Source organism: Lygodium microphyllum, chromosome 28, assembly GCF_053477565.2.
Source record: "Lygodium microphyllum isolate KBCC chromosome 28, Lygodium_microphyllum_v1.1.10, whole genome shotgun sequence".
In the NCBI taxonomy this organism is placed as follows: domain Eukaryota; kingdom Viridiplantae; phylum Streptophyta; class Polypodiopsida; order Schizaeales; family Lygodiaceae; genus Lygodium; species Lygodium microphyllum.
The window spans coordinates 25,296,594-25,318,875 of NC_141162.1; the positions used below are offsets into that span (position 1 = coordinate 25,296,594).

The 22,282-nt window shown below is 42.1% G+C and overlaps 1 protein-coding gene across 1 annotated transcript; it reads left to right on the forward strand.

The window, feature by feature from the left end:
• The first annotated feature begins 1,697 nt into the window (after positions 1-1,697).
• Positions 1,698-3,274, forward strand: LOC148011262 (uncharacterized). The gene is made up of 2 exons (XM_087670688.1): positions 1,698-2,022; positions 2,376-3,274. The coding sequence occupies exons 1-2, from the start codon at positions 1,837-1,839 to the stop codon at positions 3,012-3,014; spliced, it is 825 nt and encodes a 274-aa protein (XP_087526814.1). The 5' UTR covers positions 1,698-1,836; the 3' UTR covers positions 3,015-3,274.
• Positions 3,275-22,282: the final 19,008 nt, after the last annotated feature.

The following is a 22,282-nucleotide window of genomic DNA, read 5'->3' on the forward strand; positions in this document are numbered from 1 at the left end:
ACTACCCTCTCTACCATCCACCTATCCCCTTTATCTCCCACATTCCCTTCACCTACCTCCTCATTACACTTGCTTGCCCCCCTATGTAGTTGGCCACCTTTTACAACCCACGTCTACCCTCCTCTATTGGTCTCTACCCTTGCTTGTACTAGTTTACCCTCATGTACCCTTCTCTCATGTTCTCTAACCCCACTTATCCCGATTTAGCCATCTCCATCCTTGTCCACCCTAGCCACCACCCTCCAACCCCATCATCCATTGACCACTCTCCATCTAGTGGGCATCACCGCCTAAACCCCTATCATCACCATCGTTTGCCATCCACACCTCTCTAGGTTGTTGAATTGCTCGTTGTTTCCCAAATTTCCTGTTGGAATTGCTTGCTAATAATATTACATTGAAACATGATTGTTTTGCTTTCTAAAGTCGATGTCGCATTGGAGCATGAGCTTATCAGATGTCACAAATAAAGAGCTCATTAGAAATCGCCACCCATAGCAGTGACAATTCTCATTTTCCACTCAATTGGTTTGTCGCGTGCATTATGCCTCTAAACAAGACCATCCGACCCTATTTTGAATATTTTGTGGCACTTGGGGCTTCAACATGCTTTAGTAAGAATTGGAATCTTTTGCTAAGTACATTAGCTATCTCAAAAATGTTAAATAAAGTACTTTGCATAGCTATAATTGTAGGCATGAACTTTTGCCCTTTTAATTGGATCACTAAAGTCTCTCCACCATCATGTAGTTATGAGCTCCTTGTCTATGGAATTGTCTCTTAAATAGTATTTTAGTTCCATCACCTTTGTGTTTGCCTTCATTAATTAGTTTTTGCAAAAATGCTATCACATGAGATTGCACCACATGTTATTTGTAACAACGGGTCCATTATAAAGTTGATATGCCGTAATGATTATGCAATTGAGGGTAGCCCCCATGAATAGAATGACAATCAACTTTATATGTTGTTTAGACTCTTGATGTATCATAATTGTGCTTATTCTCTAGTTTTGTGAAACATTCTTGATTCATAAGCAACAAACACACCTTTTGAAGGGAGCAAAATAGAAAAGAGCAAACTCTGATAATGAGTATTGGGTACTTAATATTGAGGATATAAGTTTCTTTTAACAGTAACACGAAGATAGATTAGAATGACATTTGATACACATATCCAAAAGCGAGATACATCAAAATGTTGCGTAGGGTGCATGAATGTTCATCAATGACAAGATGCTAACTCATTGCTCTTCTATGCTCATTGAGGCGATTCAGAACGATGTCTAAATGAGTGAGATTGTGTTTCTTGCTGCTGTGTTTTCTAGTGTGAGTCAATCGATCACAAACACACGAGATTTTCGAAATTTTGATAGCTGAAACTTGATCTGAGGTTTTCACAAATGGTTCTAATGGATAGGTGCAAAATCAATGGGGAATTGACGGAGGAGGGGTTGAGAAAGGGGTGCTAAGAAGCACACAACAATACTATAAAACAAAGGAGAGAGAGGGAGAGAGAGAGAGAGAGAAGATGGATCGAGGGGAGAGAGGATATGAGGCCGTCGATGTGGCGAGATCTAACGGCGAGTATTTGAAATTCGAATGGGGGGCGATCCGGGGAGAGAGGGGTGGACGAATGGGGAGGCAGGAGAGGGCCACGGGGGCATGTCATACACTACAAATGCTCCATGTTGACCCATAGGTATCAGGCACGCACACGCCTTTCTCTCTCCATCTCTCTCTATCTCTCTGCTGTCTCCCTCTCTCCCTCGCCCATTTTTCTCTCACCCCTCATCCTCTCTCTCCTTCTCTCTCGCTCTCTGCTCGAGCTCCATCCATGGCTTCCGCGGACGCTGCCACTGCTCCCGACGCGGCCCCTGCCGCCGCTCCCCCCGCAGAGGCAGTCCCCCCCGCCGAGACCAAGGCCGAGGTCAAGGCCAAAAAGACCAAAACTCCGAAGGAGAAGAAGCCCCGTGCGCCCAAGGGGTCCTCCAAGCCTGCCGCTCATCCGACCTACCTTGAGGTAAAATCTCCTCGTTTTGCTTACTGATCTAGGTTCTCCTGTGCTGTGTGTTGCGTTTTACGTCTATGACATAATTTCTTCGCCTATCTCAATCAGAAATCTATTCCTGTTTTTCCTGATCTCGCGAACGCCCTTGAGCGGAATGTTTGCAGGAATATTGAGTTCGAAATTGCATTGCCTATCTCAAAGGAATCTTAAGCTCTGATACAGAAGTCATGTTGTTTAGGGTTTACATGGCATGGTCTCTGGTTTCCATTCAGAAGTCTTACTTGCTAGAGTTTACCCAGCGTAATCTCCAATTTCATGCGCTTCTGCGTGGTTCATCTGCTAACAGTTCGTCTTTCTTCGTGCAGATGATCAAGGAGGCCATTTCCACCCTCAAGGATAGAACTGGATCCAGCCAACATGCTATAGCCAAATTCCTCGAGGACAAGCACAAATCCGGCCTCCCTCCCAATTACAAGAAGATTTTGTCCGTTCAATTGAAAAAGCTGTCCTCGAATGGACAGCTTGTGAAGGTGAAGAATTCTTACAAGCTCTCTGACAAGCTGAAGAAGCCAAGCAAGCCTGCTGCACCAAAGGCTCCTGATGCGAAGCCAAAGAAGCCTGCATCTGCGCCAAAGGCTGCGGCAGCAAAGCCAAAGCCAAAGCCAAAGCCAAAGGCCAAGCCAAAGAAGGTTGCAAGCAAGTCTCCAAAGAAGGTGAAGGTTTCGAAGGTGTCGAAGCCTGCTGCAGCAGGCAGCGCCTCCAAGCCGAAACCGAAGCCGAAGGTTGTAGCCAAGGCAAAGCCTGCAGCAAAGCCGGCCAAGCCGGCTGCTGCCGCCGAGAAGAAGGCACCCCCTGCCAAGAAGCCTGCTGCATCTGCACCTAAAAAGCCTGCAGCGCCTAAGAAGGCTGCTCCGAAGAAGGCCAAATCTGTAAAGGCTGCTGCCAAGCCTAAGGCTCCGGCCAGCAAGCCGGCTGCCAAAAAAGCTAAGAAGGCAGGCAAGTGATCGAATGGCAGGAGAATTCGGATCTCAATTCTGAGCCTGCGTGCGTGGTCCATCAAGCAATGGTGTTTCTGAACACCACCTCCTCCCTTTGAGTTGCAATCAGCTCTTTGTTTTTAGGTCGGACGTCTGAATTTTTGGTAGACGCCATAGAGGCTGCTTCTGCCCTCTTCTTTGACACTGGTCCTAGGTGTGTACAGAAGAAACCTGTGTAAATGTACTGTACCATTTAAATCATCTCATAAGATCAGGTAAGTTTAACAGTTGGGGAGTACGGAATTGATGTGGTGGTGTTGTCAGCGTAGTGGCAGCAGTGGGGGATTGCAGGCTGTGTGATCTCGCATGGGTTTATACTTAAATTTGCTTAATGCTACTAACTAATTTGTCAAGCTTAACGCAGTTTAACTAATGATTTTCCTCTCCAGTGTTTTGTGGGTTGTTAGGTGGTTGGAGAGTAATGGTTATTAGTCTCGAAATATGAGAGAGAGAGAGAGAGAGAGAGAGAGAGAGAGAGAGAGAGAGAGAGTCTTGATGTCCTTTAAGGCAGACTCTAATCAGAGTTGGTAGTCAGGGTCTACTTTCTTTGGCCATTGGCACATGAAGAAACACATGGAATGTATTATTAGCAAAGTGGATCATGTGTGGGTTGAGTCTAATGAGAGTGAGATGATCATGTGTGGGTTGAGTTTATTGAGAGTGTGACTTCTAGCCCTTTGTATGCCTCCTTTGTGGCACATAATAAATCTATTTGCATCCAAAAAGAAGGCATAGTAAGACCGTTAAAGCTCCTAATGTTGAGGCTTTTTCAACTTTGTGATGATTTAGTTGCTTAAAGTAATTTTCACAAGCTAGTTTTTTTTTTTTTTTTTTGGGGGGGGGGGGTGAACTTGGCCATTTTACCCAAAAGTAACTTAGTGCTTAGGCTTTTTGAATTATTTAATGACCACTTTGTTACATTGTGCATGGATGGTGGAGAAAAAATATTTAATGTGTAGCATTAGAAATTAAAGTGAGAATTTGCAACCAATAACAATGTAGAATGTGAATTAACAAATTATCACACTTAAAGTAGAATGCTATTAAGTGAAGGATTATTATACTTAAAGTAGAATGCTATTAAGTGAAGGTAGGCATGCATTAAGTGAAGGATTATCAATGTGATCATAAAAAACTTGAAATGTATTGCTCAAAGGGTTAGTACAAAATGCGAAACCGAACAAGGATTAAGAACTTGGAGAATTAGTTAGCAATATAGAAGTTTATTGAAGGACAAACAATGAAAGCATTTATTTCTTGGATAAAAAATCAATGTGATAAAATGTGGCTAGTGTTGGGATACAAAAGATTAGTGAGGAGTTCGCTTGAAGGTGTCTTTCGATACGTTTACCAACGTTGGATGGACTGCTAACTATTCCTAACATTGAAGTGAGTTATCAAGCTTGTGACATTTGACAAATTGTGCACTATTAATGGAGGAGTTGCAGCTAAAACTCGAGAATGAATTGACAATGGAGATGCTACAGTCTTTGCCAATGCAAAAGGCAATAATGTATGAATTTTTTTGAAGAGTGCTTTTATTGTAAGAACAAAGGATGTGCAATTGCAAATTGTTGCATCAAGGTGGATGAAAAGAAAGCTACCTTGAAAAGTAAACGGAAGGAGATAATTGATAGGGTTGAATTGGAGTTGGAGTTATTCATGGTAATCATTAAGGAAGTGTATTCCTCGACATAATAAGTACTAAGCTCTTTGCACCCTATCTTCTCTTGGCGCTTCGCATCGAGGTTGGTGCTATGTGCCAGCAAACATTTGGTGCTTTACACCAAACTTTGAAGCATCAATGTTCTCTTGTTGATTCTCATTGAAGCTCAAAGTATTTCTCTATAAATGTAGCAACATATTTACTTGTATACAAATATACAAGTGACATCCCTACTTATAGTAATATCAAAGTACCAAAAAAGGATTAGTGCATAATACAATCTTTATACAAAAAGATGAATGAATAAAGTTATATACATATTTTTAGTAACATAGATTTATTGTTTGATATCGAATAGAAATTATAACACCTTTCAAAATATAGTTTTACATTTTGAAAACTTTAGTATCCAAAGAGAAATGGACAATATTATTCACATTGCTCACATGAATTTGATGTATGAATCTATTGTTCTAAATCACCCTACATTAATTATTGGAAAGATAGATTCCTCTTTCTACTTGAATTATTGAAAGTTAATATGGGTTGCACAACATGCAAGGGTGATGTGCCATGCCTACTCTCAGATCGTGTTACCCCATGGGGTTCGTAGTAGCATGTGGTGCATGTTCCTAAAACATTGAATATAGCATGTCTTTACATTTATTTAGTATATATTCATGTGTGGCTCTTAAATACCCATATTTGCATACATGTATGTTTTCCTAAGGCAACTCTTTATACCCCTCCCCAAATAAGCTTCTCTCTATGAACATGAGGGTTAATTCACATAATGGAAAAGAGATCTAACATTTTTCCTAGAAGTATTATTAACATACATGTATATGTATTAATACACCCCCCCCCCCCCCCCCCCCCCCCCCCCACACACACACACACACACACACACACACACACACACATACACACACACACACAGATAGAGTATATTATATAAGTCATAGGGGGTGGGTGAGTGGGTGGCAGTGGTTGAAGGAGGGGGAGAGGGAAGCATGCTAAGTGAGGACATTGATGTTGGGTTTCAAGTTAGGGTGATGCCATGGAGAATGTATATATCTATATATATGTAAAATATATAGTATATACATTAATTAACGTATCATATAATTAATGTATCATATTAACATTCAATAACATATTATGTTAAATATCATATTAAATATCTAAATAATATATACAAAGTATATGTTAATATATATTAATATTTTATATATTAATATAGTGTATTATTACATAATGTATTATATATCAATAGATAACATATATACAAGTATATTATTTTTATCTAACTTTATAAAACATTATATATTAACATGTATATAAATATATATATTCGTGTGGGTTACATATTAATATTATGTTTTACATTAAATATTATTCATTTTATGTTAATATAGTTAACATTATTCGTTAGAAATTTGATGTTAAATAACTTTTAATTATATTCAATTAACACCCAATGTCATTTTACACATGGTGCCTATGTGTCCATTTTTAATGTCATCATTTTACATATGACAGCTCAACTCGTTTCTTTATAGGCACCTTTCCTTGACGTCACGAAGTACATTGTGCTTATGAGATTGTGAGAGTTGGCGAGTAGGATTGTGGGATGAGCTAGCATGTGGGTGGCCCTTGAAAGGTTTTGTGGGGAGGCTTTTGCATGTGCCATGTGGCCCCCCTACAAAACCTTTCCTAATAGAAAGTATAGATTTACTAGACTCATGGATATTGGATAGTGGTGCCTCTTGCCACATGACCAACAAGAAATCTCTATATAATTTTATATAGCCTTTATAAGAATCCATCATTGTGATGGTTGAAAATGATGCAAAAAATTTTACTCGTTGTACATGTACTTTGTTTTTAAAAAGCTTTTAAACATGTATGTTTTAGAGATTAAGAAAAGTCCATTATCAATTGTTTTTATATAATTGATTTTGGATGTGAAGTGAGATTCATTAAGATAGGTGTAGAATTTCTCAACAGTGCTAGCAAAGTTGTTGGTGAGGGAGAAAGAAAGAACAACCTTGTTAAAGAAGGAATGGCGTGTATGAGAAAAGTGCTCATATAGCCACCACAAGAGTGGGTATAAGTAAACTTTGGCATGAAAAGCTTGGTCACATTGGATATGCAATGTTAAAAGAAATGCACGAGCCATGTATGGTTGCTTGATTATGTGCAATGATTAAAATAAAGAAACCATACCAAGCTTATATGAGCAAGCAACAAAAAAATGTATTTTTACAAGAAAGCAAGAATAGAGCAAAGGCTCCTATAGAGTTGGTGCATGTTGACTTGTGCGGTAAGATATCTATATAAGCCTTGAGATTTCTTCTTATTTATGTTGATCATTAAATGACTATAGTATAAAGATGTGGGATACTTCCCTCATGGTAATGCTTAAGATTTTTGAAAGTTTAAAGAATGGCAATGAAACATGGATACTATGAACAAATTGAGAATAAATGGTGGTCACAAGTTCAACCCAAAGGGGACTAAGAACTTTGTTAGAGCAAACAATGTCTCATACACCTTAACATATTGATATTTTCGAACACCAAAATTGCACCATTGTCAAAATGTAAAGGGATTGCCTTTTTGGACCAAAGTTATTAATATTACAATTTACATTCTTAACTAGAGCTATACAAGGGCTTTCAAGGGAAAAACACCACATGAGACCTATAGTGGTAAGAAACCATTAGTCTCACACTTTAGAACTTTTGGATGTGGATACTATATACATGTTCCAAAGGATAAGAGAAACAAGTTAAAACAAAAAAGCACCATATGCATCTTCTTATGTTATAGTGAGATAAGGAAAAAACTTACAAATTGTATGATCAAGAGGCAAAGGAGATCACAACTAGTTGTGTTGTGGTGGTGTTCAAGGAGCAGCCATATATAAGGGAGGAGGAAAATGTAAGCTCTTTCACTTTATTATCAATCAAAGTAGTCCACTATGAATGTGTCCCAATAATTTCAAATGATGAAGAAAAAAGTTCACTAACTTGTTATTATGCCACCAAAAAATCCATTGCCATGATGGGTGAAGTAACTATATGATCAAAATAATCCTATGCCTACAATTGTTGGGAAAAAGACAAATGGACCAATGATGTCTAACAAAATAGAGTAGCCAACAAAGGCTTTTTCTCATATACTCAATATGGTCTTGATGGCTAAGATAATGAGAGAAGTTTGACTTAGAAGAAGTACTTGTAGATCCAACACGGAGAGTAACTATGCAAAGGTGACAATGATAGTATAACTAAGAATGATACTTGGAAAGTAGTGGATTAGCTAGACGACAGAATATTATTATCAGCAAGTGGGTCTGGAAAGTAAAGTATAACACTAATGGAAGCTTAGAAAAGCATAAAGCCAGACTGGTTGCATAGAGATCTTTACGTTGAAAGGTTTGGTTTTTAAGAATCATTCTTTTCAATTGCCAAAATAACCACTATGTTCACACAATTTTGTAGTGGCCGCTCACAAAAAGTAGAAAATCGATCAAATGGATGTTAACCCATCATACTTGAATCTCAAGGAGGAGATATATATAGCTCGCTTATTCACTAGGATTTGAGGCCTCCCATTTAGAGAACAAAGTTTGTAAGGTCAAAAAGGCATTGTATGGAATGAAGCAAGCCCCTAGAGTATGGTATCACTGGATGTATAATTTCTTTTTGAGCTTAAGTATCAAAAGATGTGCCTTAGATGCTAACTTATGTTTACTAGAATGGTGACAAGATTATAGTGATTTTCCTTCATGTGGATGATCTTATTTATAGGTGAATATGAATATATGATCCATTAGATAAGAAAGGCTTTGAGTTTTGAGTTTGAAATGGTAGACTTGCACTTACTACACAATTATATGGGGATTGACATCTAGTAAGAGCTCGAAAAAATCTTCATGACTCGAAAGAAGTATGCATGGGGATCTTAGCAACATTTGGCATGACTAAGTGTAAGGAGATAGCTATATCTATGGAGGTCAATGTGAAGTTATCCATTGAGGAAACATAAATACTAGTAGACATTCGGAGGTACATTAGATATTAGTTTCGCTGATGGTGCTTTGAGTAGACACTTGAATGGAACTCTTGGCTATGGTATTTACAAGATAACTTTTTTTTACAGGATGAAGATATAACTAGAGCTAGATTGCCATTTTCAAAAATCTATTGTGTCATGCATATAACAAATATATAGAGATTTAACTTCACTATGTGTGTATTTTAATTGAGGGTGAAATAATGAAAATTATTTACTGTCCAATGGAGGAGAATGGAGTAGATATCTTCACCAAAGCTCCTACTAATGATTTGATACAAGTTCATCTTTAAAAACTTAGTATTATGCTAAGAATGTAGTTCATCTCGGATGGAGATCAACGGGGGTCCTTAGATATGCTCAATACCCCACCCTTAAAGAGTACCACCAATAATCTATAGTGGTCAAAGTTGTTAGGCTCCTCTTATGAGGAAAAGCCATTTGTAAGCTTGGATATTGGTTGGGTCTTTGACTTATATTGTTAGGTGAGATCTTTGTGACTAAATGGTGATGTTTATGAACCTAACCTTTAGGTTAGATAGAGTAGCTAAGTTAATACCAACTTGAGGCACATTGCATCGAGTTGTGGGGTGTGGGAGTTATTAGAGACCCATATTTTGAGGTTTGGGGGGTGCAAAATTAGTTCTTGGTTGTGGGAGTTTCAAGGGGGTTGGTGGATCCCTTGTTAGCGGGGTTCTAGGGGCAATGCTTACGAGGCATGATATTAAAGTGAATATTTTCCTAGCCAACTAATGAAGGTGTATAATATGTGTAGTGGGAGCTCATGTTCAACCGCCAAGACCCACAGACCGATTATTGCTTCAAGCATTTCAAGTGAGCACAAATGGCTATCTCTCACCTAGCTGATGCACCTTCGATCCTACGGGGGTTTAGTAAGCTTACCTTGATGCCCAAATGATTAGCCTCCTCCCTCAAGAAAGCTAGTAGCTCCACGATTCGAGATGCAAGCTCAAGCAACCTTAAGCCTCCTCCTTCTAGCTCCATCCTCCATAGTTGTGTGCGAGACAAAAGAAGAGAAGAAAAAGAAGAAGAAGAAGAAGAGAGGAGATGATGGAGAGTTTCTTCTCCAAGATTCCTCATCCTCACACACACACACTCCCTCACTCCCTCACACTCCCTCTCTCAAGCACACACAAGCAACCAAGAAGGAGATCCTTGGGCACCCATCCCATTTTTTACATGACTGGGCATCTTTCCAAGGTCTTCTTTCCCTATTTCCTTCTAGTTGCCTTATCCCTTCACCTATGTCCGTTTAGACTTTACAACTTGCACAGGAGGGAGCTTGGCACTCTTATAAAATGAATTACATTGCGCCTTACACTTTCCTTGCGAGATCCCTCAGAGGTTCTCCTTCATCCTTAAGAGAGTCTCCTTGATCCTTGAGAGGACCTCCTTCATGCTTGAGAGAGCCTTGCTAGAATATTTGGTGGTTGGCTACATTTTTTCTGAGATGGTCTTCTTCTCCACTTTTCCTGCCTAGGTAGAATGAGCTTCTTCATTCACTTTTTGACTTGGGCTTCTTCTGCTTCTTTTTGGCTGCATGGTTTTTGTTTGTGACATGTCTCATAACATTACCCCCCTCCTAGATGAGTGCTGGTCCCATGGCACTTGCGGGTTTGAGCTAATGAAGGTATGGTGATTTGACAGGTGGTCATGTGAGTTGATAATGATGGGGCCTCCATAGTTGGTGGGCTTGCATTGTTTGAAGTTACCTGTAAAGAAAAGAAGGTGCACTGCCTAGGGGTGTGGCTATCTTACCGTGTGGTGCATTGTGCTCATGCTAGTGGAATTGGGAGTTGGGTCGAACCACAGGTAGTAGGCTTGGATATCATCCCACACTTGAGGACCCAATTTTTGTCTAAGGGGGTGTGGCGAGTGTGGCTTAGGGAGACACGTCTAACCATAGGCGAGGGTGACCTCCTTATGTATGTCCTACCTTTGATTTTCCCTAAGCATGATGTAGGGAATCAAAATGGGCTAGGGGGTTAGGGATAGAGCCAACCGACCGAAGCCACCGGACATTCCTAACTTGAGGACCCCTAGGTGCAATGACTGTGGCCTACATGTAATGAGATCATTCGGTTGCTTTCCCTGTGATTTCCTCCTGGTGATCTCTTATTCGTTTGCTTTTTCCATTTTTTGTATTTTCTCTACATTTCTTTTTTTTTCTTGTTTCTTTCTTTCTTAAAAAAAGATTATAAATAAAAATAGATGAAGATTAAGTCCTCATCATAAGAGTCATGAGAGGGGGAGGTTAAAGGCTTAATAAATTTGCTAAGAAGTTGTCTACTTTGGATGTATCCTTTTAGGCCTATTCGAGAAATAAGAGGAGTAATAGATAGGAAGGAATGGTTGCAGCTAGTGAAACGACTGTCACCTATATCCTCTAAGAGGGCTATGCAAAAAGATGATAGGAGGGCAACACGCATGATTAGCCTAGCCATTGCATAGCTGTCTATGCCAGCATTGAGATAAAAAAAGAGTGGTGGGAGGCAGTGCTCTTATGGTGTAGGCTCCTGCCTAAGTAATATCCTAAGTAATCTAAGATAATTACAAGTAGTAATAAAGGTAGGATTTGGGCAAAAAGTGAACTCATTGAGGAAATGGGCAATTGAGTCCCATAGATTGGTTTTGGAGAAGGTCAGTGGCCTCCAGCTTGATGGCATTTACGTTATATATATTTGTAAAATCATATTTGCCATGGATGTCAAGATTGAAACCCACCCCTACCCTTCTTGGATATGGCATATGTGTGGGGTCATTTCTCTCAAAGGGTAGTGTGTTGAAAAATGACATCCAGGTATTCATGGTGCCATCCTAGATTCTCCTTGGCCACTTTGGTTGGGACTTGTAGCCTTAAACTGTCCGGGGCACCTCCATGACTTTATCTTCCTAGTATTTGGGTGCCTCTATTCCCCATCATGTCAGATTCTTCTTCCTCTCCTAGTTCCACCTACTCTTGAGCCTTCCTCCCATGCTTATTACCTCCTCCACCACTTTGATCGATTAGCACTCTGCATAAGATGGAGGGAAATTTGAAGGTGAAGTCAAACGGTTCATGGCCATTTGCTTTTTGCTCCCATATTATGAGCTCTGCATTCCAATCCATTGGGAAGCAATCCGCTCATGGTGGAATGGGCACTTTAGGGGCTATTGTTGGCTGGGCTTTTAATCTTCTTTTTGCCAGCTCTAATATCCGCACCCTTTTTCTCTTGAGTTCTGCTCTTCTTTTGGCAGTGGTTTCCACCTCATACTACATTCTCGATTGTGGAGAGGGAGGCTGCAGTACTAGTTTCACTTTTGGCTATCCCACTTCAAACTCCAGCCTTGCTTTTAGGAGTGGCCTTTGCCTTTTAGCTTCACTCCTTGGCACTTGCGGTTCTCCTTCCTTGCTTTTAGGAGTGGCCTTTGCCTTTCAGCTTCACTCCTTGGCACTTGCGGTTCTCCTTCCTTGAGGCTTAGTAGGTCAGCCTCTTTGACCGTTAGCCTTGCCCTTAGCAAATAATCTCTTTGATCTTGTTGGCTTAGGCTAGTCCCCTCTTCCTGCGGTTGAGCACACAGCCCATACCTTATTGCTTTATGGGCAATCTCAAGATTTTTATTTAGTGATTCAACGACCTCCTCCTCCTTTGATTGTGTAACATCCAGTAAAGTGCTGAGGAAGGCACGTTGTTGGGATTCTAGTATTGTCTGCATGGCATCTGCTAGCCCTACTCTTTGCAACCACTTTATTTCCTTTTACAAGGGCTAGGCGACTCACCAGGTATTTCACTCTTTTCTCACTCTTCGCCACCCATTCGTCAGCCTTTTGTTGCATCTCCTTTAGGCTTTGACTTTGTCTTCGTGTTAGGGCCACTATGGTCGATTCTTACGCTTTCCACTTTTCAATTACTCTCTCCTTCTTCAAGTATTCGATCTCTCTCTCTAACCTCCCTTGCTCTTCCATTTCCATCATCACCCTACCAATCATTTCATCCATTTGTTTTTGATGCTTCTCCCCTTCTAGGGCTTTCGCTGCTTCTTCTACTCTACAAGTTGATCCATGGCTTGTTGGTTCTTATCCATTCGCCCTATCAGTTCTTCATTTTGCACTATGAGGAGTTTGTATTGCCTTTGTAGGTCAATCAACTCTTGATGGTCTTCCTCAAGTCCCTTCCGCCACTTATCCTCTTCTCCTTCTTTAGCCCTGAGCTCTACTTTCAACTCACTTATTTCCTTCTGGTAGCTTGCCACTTGGCATGTTTTCTCTAGCTGGAAGGTCACCATGGCCTCTTTTTTGGCCTTGAGCTCAACAATAACGATTTTCTTTTCTTCCTTTTCTCTCTCCATCTATGATAGGAGTTCCTTGATATAGTCATCGTAATGTGTAGATGACGACGACTTTGTAGGAGTAGTCGTGGTGGATGTTTCTATCTTCTGCCTTTTGGGGTCTTGTCTGGACTCCATATCTACAGCTACCAGTCTTTTTATTCCATTCACTGGGGTCCCTCCACTTCCACCTTGAACTATTTCCTTGTTACCCAGAAATTGCACCCAGGCCATAAGGTTGTTGGTATCCATCGTGGTAGAAGAGCCTTGGGTGGGTGCAAAGACTGGGTGGTGGGCACTAGAATAGGTGGGATGGGTTTAGTTAGACCCTTGCCCTTGCCCTTGGCTATTGGGGGTGGCATGTCTTTGGGTGCTCGGGAGCTTGTGGTTGGGCATTCTTCTTTGTGAGGGCTCATGGCTACCAGCTCTTCTTCCCTTGAAGGTTGCTCCACTGAGAGGTGGATGGCCACCAAGGCTATGTCTTCTTCTTCCTTCCTCGGCTCCTTGGCCTCTCACTTTGCTTTCCTCCTCGGCTCCTCTTCAGCTTTCCTGGATTCCTCTTTTATTCTTTTTGTCTCCTCCTTTCTCTTCTCTTTCTTCTTTCGTTGGCACTTTTGGACTCACTTTGGGCTCTTAGCAGATCTGCATTTTCTTTCTTCCTGCTCTCTTCTTCAGCCTTCTTTTGTGGAGTCTTTTTCTTTGACTTCTCAACCCCTCCTTAGCTAGATTATGCTTGCTTCTTTTCTTCTTCGTCACTCACCGTCCTCTCACCAGATTGCTCCTATTTTTGGCGCAGAGGGGACTTGTCTCACATCTCGCCAACTTCCTCATCTTCTTGTGCTTCCCCCAAGGCAGGCCTCTTTGATGATGGCCTTCAAGATCCCTCTGAAGACAATTGTAGAGGCCTTTGATGGCGATGACTTCCTAACTTTGGAGGATGGGGACTCTCCCCCTGCGGGTCTTCCACCTGTGGTGGCCAATGCTTTCATTGATGTCCCTATCGTCTTCCGCACGAAGCTGTTTAGGTTCACCTCATCAAATGACTTGGTAGAGATGCTTTCCAACATTGGCACATTGATTCTGCTCATCATCAGTGCATTGTACCTTTGGTTGGAGAACAAGGTGTGCACCATTTTTGCCTACGATTGGACTTCAGGGTCGGGGATGTTAGCTAGGCCAATGCCATCGTTGGTGTGGACCATCACTTTGGCCATTCCCAACATGCTGTATATGTCCCTTTTTGGCCATCTTTAAACTTTGTTGGGTAGACCTAGTGCTCTTTGCACCAACTCGGAACTCAGCTCGATTTCCACTTGGTGGGCTTCATTCTCTTGATGCATTGTGACTGTGCTGCGGTTCTTGTTGAAAGTGCAGAGGAATTTTGCACAGTTCTCATAGTCCATAGTTTGGCCCACCTCCACATACTTTTGTAGCTTACATTACTTCATGAGTTCCTTGATGATTGGCTCCTCCATGACTTTGTCTTCCAAATTCAGGATGTTTGTGAATTTGAATTGGCTGTAGGCCCTTGTCTCCACTGAGAGGCCGTACTTTGCTTGCTTTTCCTCCGAGAATGGCAACTTGCTGGTTTTCTCCTGTCCTGCCATTGTAGGTGCATGTCATGAAGGCATAGCCCACCATAAGTATTCTTCAGATTTGCAGAAAGACGTGTAGGAGATGGAAGAAGCGCTTATGAAAATTGAAATGCTTCAATATAGAAAGATAAATTTTCTTTAACCAATCATGCATTTCGCAACAATTTCTAACATACCTTTTATCATTCGCACCCTTCCCCCTTTTACATGAGAAGAATCCTTCCTAGGATTAGAGGTTGAAGGGTGGAGACCATTCAGGGCATGCTCATTTTGTTTCACCTTCACATGAGCCAAGCATAGAAGTTCAGGTTGTACTCCATTTGAGCATAATGGTTCATGTTGATAGGTCAAATGCTTATGTGGGTGTGAGATAAGTGAGGACATCTCTAAGAAAATCACAAGAGTCTATTCGACTGGCAATGTGTAGCTCCTTCTCAGTGAACATGTGATCTAAGTAGGGGTGAGTCATGATGTGCTCTTCGAGGGGTCGGATCATGGATGGTCATGATTTGGTAGCCTTCTTGCTCCCATTGGAGTTTGAGAGGATACCATTGTCGCAAGAAAGAGGAGTCATTAGCAACTAGTTTTTCAGCTTTGCGATCTCTTGGTCGGTGGCAAAGGCCATGCCCTTGGCGTAAGATGTAGTGAGGCATTGCTTGTGTGCTTCATGGGTAATCTCAATGCCTATGAGTTTCTCAGCTACCTGGGGAGCCTTGATGAATACAAATTCTGATTCTTTCCATGAGTAAGATAGCATGCATACCTTTGTTGCTAAAGGCTCATCTAAGAGACCTAGGTTTAATCGGTCACAGCTTTTAGCAAGTGTGGTAAATGTGGCATCCAAACGGCGAAGGCAACCAACTAAGTCATTCCCCATATTTTCAGCTAAGTCTGCGACCAAGGTAAGAATTCAATGTCATTCCTAAGACAGTTTAAGACCTGCTAGGGTTTGGGGTTTGATTGGATGACTCAACAACTTAATAGCAACTGTCTGCGTTTGCGATTGCTCGAGAGTGTGCGGTTTGGTCTCTCGTGCGTTAGACTTGGTTTGGGATTTTGACTTGGTGCTGCCAGATGTCTGTGAGGCTTAAGTAGCACTAACAGTGCTGGGTTGAGTTGGTTTGGAGAGTCATCAAGCACATCAGTTTTGGTTGATAGAATCATTGAGGCTTTGGGTCTACAATGTTGGGTTCTATAGGCTTCACAGCTTGAGCTTTTTGCGGCCTTAGTGCTTGATCTGTTGTGTGGCTCTGCATAGTTGGGTTTGAGGGTGGCATTTGAATAGCGTTACTGGCAACCTTAGCTTTAGGCACCCATATCCAGGCATTTCCCTCGTAATAGTCTTGCGCTTGTAATAAGGTATTGGGGACCCATCGTAGCTTGATCGTTCGTCCGTGCCTATAATTGCTTCTTTGCCTTCTAGGTCTCGAGTGTGAGTACCTAGACTTGCAAGGTTGTGTTTGCATGCTCCTAGGCGACAGTCCTTGATGTATAGGCATCCACTTGAACTGTGGTTTAGGGGCCTTAGCTTTGATCTCAGTGGCATGCTGATGGTGTGGCATGGCAGGTTGTGACAAGTCTCGACTCCCCTCCTTAGACTTGGTGGTGGGTTCATCTACCAATGGTCTTGCGAGCTTTGATGGATCTACACTACCCTTTTGTGTTGAAAGCCATGACTATTCGTATGTTGCTGATAGCAAGGTGAATTCATTGTGAGTCATAGTTGATACATTATTGTGTGAGTGTTTTTTAGATGAGTGTCCTAACAATGATTCTTGATCAACATCTTTTGTGTTCAACAACACATAAATGATTATGGATATGCTTTTAGACTTGATAGAGAGGATGCTACTTTGTACCTTCCTAGAAGGGTATATGATTGAACCCCAAATGGGATGAGTTTGGTGTTAGTAGGTTGTAGTTGTGAGCTACCAATTTGAGTCATATGATCATGAGTTAAGATATGGAAATTAGCTCCCTCATCGATCAATGTGTCAAAGGTATGTGCTTGTCAAGCAGTGACCATTATGTGTAAGTAAGTGGGTGCTACTGCCTTCTCATCTTCCTCCTCAATTTCCATTATTGTGGTGACTTGGACTTTCACAAGGGGCTCTAATATGGGAGGCTCGTTTAGTGGATGTGTGGGAGGGTAGCATTTCTTTATGCAGCTCCCATTGAAAGAAGTCTATGCCCTCTCCATCTAGGGTCCTGAGCTCTACATTGCTAGTTCAGGTGATAGTGCGAAGTCGAAAAGGTCCTAATCCCTTGAAATTCATTTTCTATTTGTGACCTTTTATTGAGTATAACAACACTAAGTCACCCTATTCGAATTCTCATTACTTGGTGTGCTTGTCAAACCAACTCTTGCAATGTGCCTTTTTGCAAATTAGCGCATGGCTGGCTAGAAGTGGGTCCCTAATAAGCGTTCTAGTTTTGATCACACGGTCAATCCATGCCTCCTTTCTGTCCCATCTCTCTTCGGTGGCTATTCTCAAGATCGGGACAATGAACTCTACAGGTAGAATGGCTTCACTCCCATTGGTTAACTTGAATGGAGTCTATCCTATCGTTATTTTATAGGTTGTTCAGTAGGCCCACAAGGTTGCCATCAGTTTGTTGTCCCAGTCACCGTGTGGGTAGAGACCACTTCGGTCATAACGTTCACTAGGATCTTATTAGTAGACTCAACCTGGCCATTTGCTTGAGGGTAGTAGGGTAAGGATTTTCGATGGATGATTAGAAATTTCAATAGGAGGTGAGTGATCCCTTCATTAATGAAGTGCATGCTTTGATCACTGACTAGTTCAATATGGGGCAATTGAAGTGTGAGATCACTTGCTCCAAAAGGAATTTAACAGTGGTTCAAGCATCATTTTTCCTTGTGGCTTGCGCTTCTACCCACTTGGTGAGATAGCCTATAGCAATGAGGATGTACTTGACCTGCGAGGACTGTGCCACAGGACTAATTGACCCAATGAAGTCAAATTTTCATTTCTTGAATGGTTGTCTGGGCCTAGCTCCATTTTGTCCTTGCAAATTGGTACCTTGGTCTGTTGGTACTCGTTGTAGTGCTTTACAAATCGTGTTGCATCTTGAAAAAGAGTAGGCCACCACAGTTGAGACTTCAGCACCTTGTGGGTTGTCATGTCTCCATTGAAGTGTCCTCCTACAATTCGAGTGTGCTTTTGCAAGTACATTATGCATCTCATGTTCACATACACATCTATATAGCAAGCCATCATGCCCTAACCTATAGAGTTGTCCTGTTATCAACTGACAACGTTGCATTTTAAGGATGAGTCGCCTAAGTCGAGCCTTCTCGATAGGTCTTTCAGGTAGTCCATGCTCAAGCGCTTGGACTATGTTGTTTGCCCACCATTATGGTGTCAAGTTAGCTCCAAACAAATCCCTTCCATTGGATAGGTTAAATAGGTGTGCATCTGTCGACAAGTCATTTGTGATACCCTGCCCAACGGCTTCTGTCTTTTAGCTCCTAGTAAGACCACTACCCTCTCGCCTTTCTTAAATCTCGTGAATCACTTTGAGAGGTCTTGCAGCTTCATTTGCTCCTTAGCTTGCAGATTCCTAGGTTGTTTTCTCTTTTCCTCCTTCAACCTTTGGTGCCTCAGGTGGATTGGTAGGTCTCGTCTGGTGCGTTTAGTCTTGGGTGATCTCGGGGTATCTCAAGATTACTATTCGAGGTCACTTCCGACTCAAAATCAAAATCTCTATCTTCCCTAGAAGAGGGAGTCTCTCTTAGAGGTCGTAGCTCCACTGGTGATATCGTCTTGATGAGTACTAGTGCGACATTTGGTTGGGCAAGACTTGCTTCGTCATAATCAATCACTCTTATGTGCTTCAACTAGGTGTGATCACTGCGGCCCATTTGTGTGACTCCTTTCTCTAATTTGAAGATACTCTTTTTGTTTGGTTTGGAGTTTGTCCTTATTTGTTCAAAAATTTTCCCCTCCATGTTGTACTCTATTGTTTCGATCTCTTCTTCGCTGTCATTGGAGGAACAATAGTCTTCATACTCATCATTAGAATTGTCCTCATCCAACTGTTTATCATCTCCTAAGTGCGGTTCCTTGTCAGTAGTGGCTAAGGCCCAATTGTACATCAAGTTCAAGTCGTGCACTTTGGTCCATCGCGACTTGGGTTCATTCAAGAGATCCTTAAGCAGTTTAAGATTTGCGGCTGGGTTACTAGCTAATTTGTCAATTAGGTTCTAAGATCTCGTGGAGGTCTTGTTTGTTGTTTGGGATGCAAAACGTGACAAAGGCGGGTCGCCCATGTGAGCTCCTAGCCATCATGTAGATTGGCACTAAGGGCGTGTCTTTGGGCTTACTGACTGCCTTAGCGACTTGCTTGTATTTCTCATTATCCAAGAATGGCAGATTGATTGTGGCTAGCACATGCATCCAATATCACTCATCCTCAAGGCAAGGGATATACCTAGTCAGTGTGGCCCGTAAGATTTCATGATCTGAGCATCACCCTTGAGCATAGTTGAGATGGTGTCTAGGTACACTGGTGTAGTCTTCCAGGTATCCATCTCCACTCCTACCATTTCCGTTTGATTGCCTAAGAAGTTCAGACCGTTACCCTAGTCTTCTATGACTTGTGCATTACGCATCCAGGGTCGGCCTAATAGGATGTCGTAGTCCACTTCTTTCATGATTATAGAGTCCATAGAGAATGGACTCCCGCAAAATCAATGGTCAATTTCTTAGCTCTTTGAATGGCTTCACTTTCATTTTGTTAGCCAGCGTGACATTGAACATAGGCTCCTTGATAGGTGGGTTACCCCAAGCTTGGAGTATTGTGTGGCTAAGTACATTGACTCTTGACCCCGTGTCTACAATCCCTTTCCTGGTGGTATCACCTAGAGCTAGGACCGAAAGGATTGCATGCATTTCAGTGCCTTCCCAAAAACCATTAACATGCAAAGACTTGTTTATTGAGTGCAACATTAGGCTTGGTATTTGCGTTACGGCATCGTGGTCTTGCTCCATCGATCCTTCCACCCATTGCTTTAGCTCTTGCCATAGCATCAAGATGCTGCCTAAGCAGATCTCCTAGGTTTAGAGATATAGGGCTCATCACTAGTTTTGTGAGAAGATTGCTAGCTGCTTGCTTGTCTCCTAAGTCTGCGCTTCTTGGCCATTGGACTTGACTGCTTTACTAGCCCATGGCGTTCAAGCTCTACCTAGGCAGCATGATTTGAGGCACGGATGCATCTCTCGGTGTGGGAGAGATCGGTGTGCTTACGCTAGAGAGATCATTGATCTCATCCTCCAAAATGGGCTTAGTATCCTTTAGGTGTTCCTGGGCTTCTCTCATCCACTCCTTGACCTTTTCAATGGCTATGAGTTGGTGCTTCGGGTTGGGTACTCCCCTACACTGGCACTTCCTTTTTCAGCTGTCTTTGGAGCGGATGTTTCGACCTTAGCATCCATGACTTTCTTTTCAACAGACAGTGTCGTTGCGATCTCAATTTTCAGCTTGACCTTTGCTTCGACTTTCTTCCTTTTTCACCTACAACTTTTCTTTCTGATTGAGGTTGCATCTAGGTTACTGGTCCCTGGCAACGATATGCCGGCTTGCTTTGTCTACCGTGGGTCATAGCATGCAACGGGATGGGCGTGGCTTCCTACTTGAGTGTTTCGATGCCAAACAACCCCAATGGAACTGATGATACCACTATCAAACTAGAGGATCGTCTCCACCTAGGGCAATCGGCAAAAAGGTGAGTGATTCCACACTCAGAGCATTTGAGATTAGCCTTATCTCAATTGTCTTGCTCCTTCTCGGGGCAGCGTGAAGAGATGTGTCATGGGTGACCACAAGTTCAATTAGAAATCGGCTCTTTGGTTTGCTTTCCTGAGTCTCTGCCTCTCCCTCTTTTTTCCTAACGCCATCATCGACACTAGTCGATGGTCCATGAGAATTGGATTGCCCTCTTCATCATACGAGGTGTAGGGGTTACATAAGGCTCCTCATTGTTTGGTTCCTCCACATGTAGTGGACCAGAGCATTGCTCAATGGATGGGTTATGTAAGGTCCAGGCGGCCTAGGTATGCAAATGGGATTGTTCTCTATCCTAGGGATGATTGGCTTTGTATTGTTAGGAGCTGGGAGGGCCAATGTGGCTCATCTCAAAGAAATTTGGAGGCCTATTCCCTAGGTAAGGCTGGTTGTAAGGTTGTGACTATGGGAGTCTCAGCGGCAATCTACGGTGCATGGCATCATGGTTGAACCTTTTGCAATTAGCGCAAGGTCTGGACATAGGGTCTTGACACTCGGCTGGAAGGTGGTTTCCGTTGCAATACATGCAATTGATGTGTGACCACATAGGTCTTCTCATCATCTATTACAACTTAGCCAACTCTAGCTTCAAGTCTACCAACTCCTGGCTTTGATTGACATTCTTTCCCTTATCTTGGGTGCTTTGACTAGGTCCTTCACTAGTGGTCGGAGCTCTTTTTGCAATTAGTGCAAGGTCGAGACATAGGGTCTTGACACTCGGCTGGAAGGTGGTTTCCGTTGCAATACATGCAATTGATGTCTGATCACGTAGGTCTTCTCATCATCTATTACAACTTAGCCAACTCTAGCTTCAAGTATACCAACTCCTGGCTTTGATTGACATTCTTTCCCTTATCTTGGGTGCTTTGACTGGGTTCTTCACTAGTGGTCGGAGCTCTTTTTGAGGTTCTAGGGGCAATGATGTCTCGTGTTGTGGGTCTTGAGCTCCTCTCTTTGAGTAGATTATCCACTCATATGGCTTCTTCGAAGACCCTAGCTAGCACATCCCTTTGTAGATTTGAGTTGCTTCCAAGGCTTTGTAAAGCTCTTTGCCTTGAATTCCACTTATGAACACAGTGGAGACTACTTGTTCACTAGGTCACTCTACACGGCTAGGATTCTCTTAAAGAGATTTTGCACGTGGGTGACATAGTCTTGGATACCCTCCTCGTCCTTCTGATTAACGTTCATCAGTCTAATGATGAGGTTGTCAAAATATCCCACCTTAGAGAATCTCTTGATGAAGAGTCTCTTGAGGGTATTGAAGTCATTGTGTTTGGCATTTTCCAAAGTAGTGTACCACGTATTGTCCTTTGTCTCCTGGGAAAAGTTCAAAATCTTGTGCGCATTGAGCAAGGTCTGTGAGGCTGTTTGCCTTGCATACTTGCTCAAAGTGCTCCATAAATCTATATGGGTCATTTTCGGGCTGATTTTTGTCGAATTGCTTAGCAACTTGGGGGATTGTTGACTAGCTCTTAGAGCCATTAGTAACTCCTAATCCTGCAAGCAATGATGTTGCTAGTGATGCCACGCTTTGCTCTATCGAGGAGTTGTTTATTAGTCACTTTGTGAGAAGCTCGCTCAACATTTAAGTCTTCCTCTAGCGGTCTTTCCCTCTCTATGTTCGGTCGTGTCCGGTTTCTATTCACTAGGGGTGGACCTCTCGCATTTTAATGTCCTATCGCAATCTCCTAGTTTGTTGCTATTGGTTGTATGCCACTACTATGCTCTACAAGGCCTTCCTCTGTGCCAGC